This window comes from Cantharellus anzutake (genome assembly GCF_015039405.1).
Source record: "Cantharellus anzutake strain C23 chromosome Unknown EI90scaffold_55, whole genome shotgun sequence".
In the NCBI taxonomy this organism is placed as follows: domain Eukaryota; kingdom Fungi; phylum Basidiomycota; class Agaricomycetes; order Cantharellales; family Hydnaceae; genus Cantharellus; species Cantharellus anzutake.
This window is the reverse complement of record NW_024067005.1, coordinates 339079-341146: the sequence shown is the minus strand read 5'-3', so window position 1 is coordinate 341146 and position 2068 is coordinate 339079. Positions and strand designations below refer to the sequence as shown.

At 46.5% G+C, this 2068-nt stretch overlaps 1 protein-coding gene across 1 annotated transcript; it reads right to left on the bottom strand.

The window, feature by feature from the left end:
• Positions 1-638: 638 nt before the first annotated feature.
• Positions 639-1391, bottom strand: EI90DRAFT_3019263 (uncharacterized protein; the record flags this gene model as incomplete). Its single annotated transcript, XM_039057331.1, has 2 exons — positions 639-876; positions 943-1391. The coding sequence occupies 2 exons, from the start codon at positions 1389-1391 to the stop codon at positions 639-641; spliced, it is 687 nt and encodes a 228-aa protein (XP_038912019.1).
• Between the last annotated feature and the right edge of the window lie 677 nt (positions 1392-2068).

The window sequence follows — 2068 nt, the reverse complement described above, 5'->3', positions numbered from 1 at the left end:
AAGTCTGGTCTCTGACACTCTGCCTAACCTCCGACCTACTCCGCCACCATTCCGGTCCACCTCTGGTCCATCCCCTCCCTCACCTCCACCATACCCTCCAGTATACCTCTGGTCCACCTCCACCTACGATCTCTGGTACAATCTCCAGTACCCCCTATCCTAATCATAGAAGGTTATTAATATTCCTACCTACCCAACATTACTATGGACCTCCTAGGACCTCTGCCAATCCTGCAAAGGTTTTCCCACTATCCAATAGCTGTCACTAATCCCACCCTTCAACTACTCACTCCACAGTGCTCGATAAGGCAATTCTCTCATGAGATTGCCAACCCAGCAAGTGGGTAAGTCCATCTTGGGTTTTCCCTTTGTTCCTATTTGTCTTGTATTATGTATATAAGTCTGTAGTTGATGGCACCTCAGTGCAAAATCGACAATAATGACTATTCCCCCAGAGTTCACACCCCCCTTGTTCTGAAGTTAAGGACCAGACACTAAGTGTTACTGAATGTAGGCACAGCACTCCCCTCCGAATTGCTGAGGCCATGACTTCAATGACATCCTTGTTTCGTGCGAGAAGCTCAATGACGAAGCTCCCCATACTTTCATCTTGTTCCAAAACATCTAAAAAGCTTTTGTCAGTTTGGATACGAATTTTGTGTTTTCCTCCACTTGCCCAAATCATACACCGCAGCAGGCCATGTCACAAGCTCTAGGAGCTTTAACTTCCATTCCTTCAACCTCTCCTCATCCTTCCGATATATTTCCCTCTCCTCCGACGTCGCCATATTATCAACCACCTTCCCTTCCACTGCTTCCCCATACTTCTTTACCTCACCGGCTACCGCTGCATATGCAGCCTGTAATGCCCCAATTCTGATGAATAATGATTATTATCAAATTATTTATAGCGAAAGAAAGCCGATAAATAATGTATCATACCGATGTTGTCCATTTAGAACTTGCAATTGGCCAGCCCTTGCTGCTAGCCAACCCACCTCACTCAGTTCAAGAACTGCCAATGACTTATGGTTATCTGGCGTGATTATTTTTGGCCAGTCAGTACTGGTCACCCAGGGTTGCCTGATCAACAGCACAACTGGCATATCTGGTCGTAGTCTTGATGGACCACTGTCCTCAATGATGCTATCTTTGATGCCATCCAACCTGGCTTGATCGATGGCCTGTGCATTCCTCACACTGTAGGTGAGAGGGAGAGAACTGTGGGTGTGAGCCTTCAGCTCACAAATGCCAATGAAGGCTTTCTCACGCAGCGCATGGGACACTGCTATTGCCTTGTCATATGTCAAATGTCTCAGGTCCTCTGAGATCACCATGTGGCGTGAAAGGCCTTGGATATTCGCATTGGGGAGCGCTGTGCTTCCAGCCATGGTGGATGGGTGATGATGGTGGTGGGTGGTGAGCTGTAGCGTCTGATCGATCAATCGATCAGATCAATCACCTCACTGTTACTCATCATTACTCAAGTCCTACCATTCTGACTCATTCACCTGGTTGGCATAATTATTTCCCCAAATGCTGATATCACAACACTTTATCCTTGGTCCACCAGAACATTCGCGAACATTCTGGTGGCAACCATGACATTACATGGGTAGGTGACCTATGTCTCAATATTCCTTCAATCCACCAGAATGTTCGCGATCAATCTGGTGGACCAAGGGTTGTGATATTATCAGTCTTGTATAATTTATTGTGTCTAGGTTCTATAATTATTGTACTGACAACCCACTTCTCCACCATACTGTTCGCGTAAATTCTGGTGATCCTGCCTAAATTAACATGGCGGAACCCTTGCAGTGACGGAACCCTGACACTGTTTTCCCCTATAATGGTCGAGTCTGGGCTTGTCCAATGATGTGCAGGACACTACTGAAAGTGATGTTCCAAAGGGTCCGGAGTCGGAAGTTGTAGTCCGAAATAGTGGGGGGATGAAATAAATGAAATGGTGTATAAAGAGGTCTGAGATGACTGGAGATAGGTGGATGGAAGTTGGAGGTATAGGCGACGGAGATGATGAGGTCCAAATGGGTGTGAGGGAAGTAAG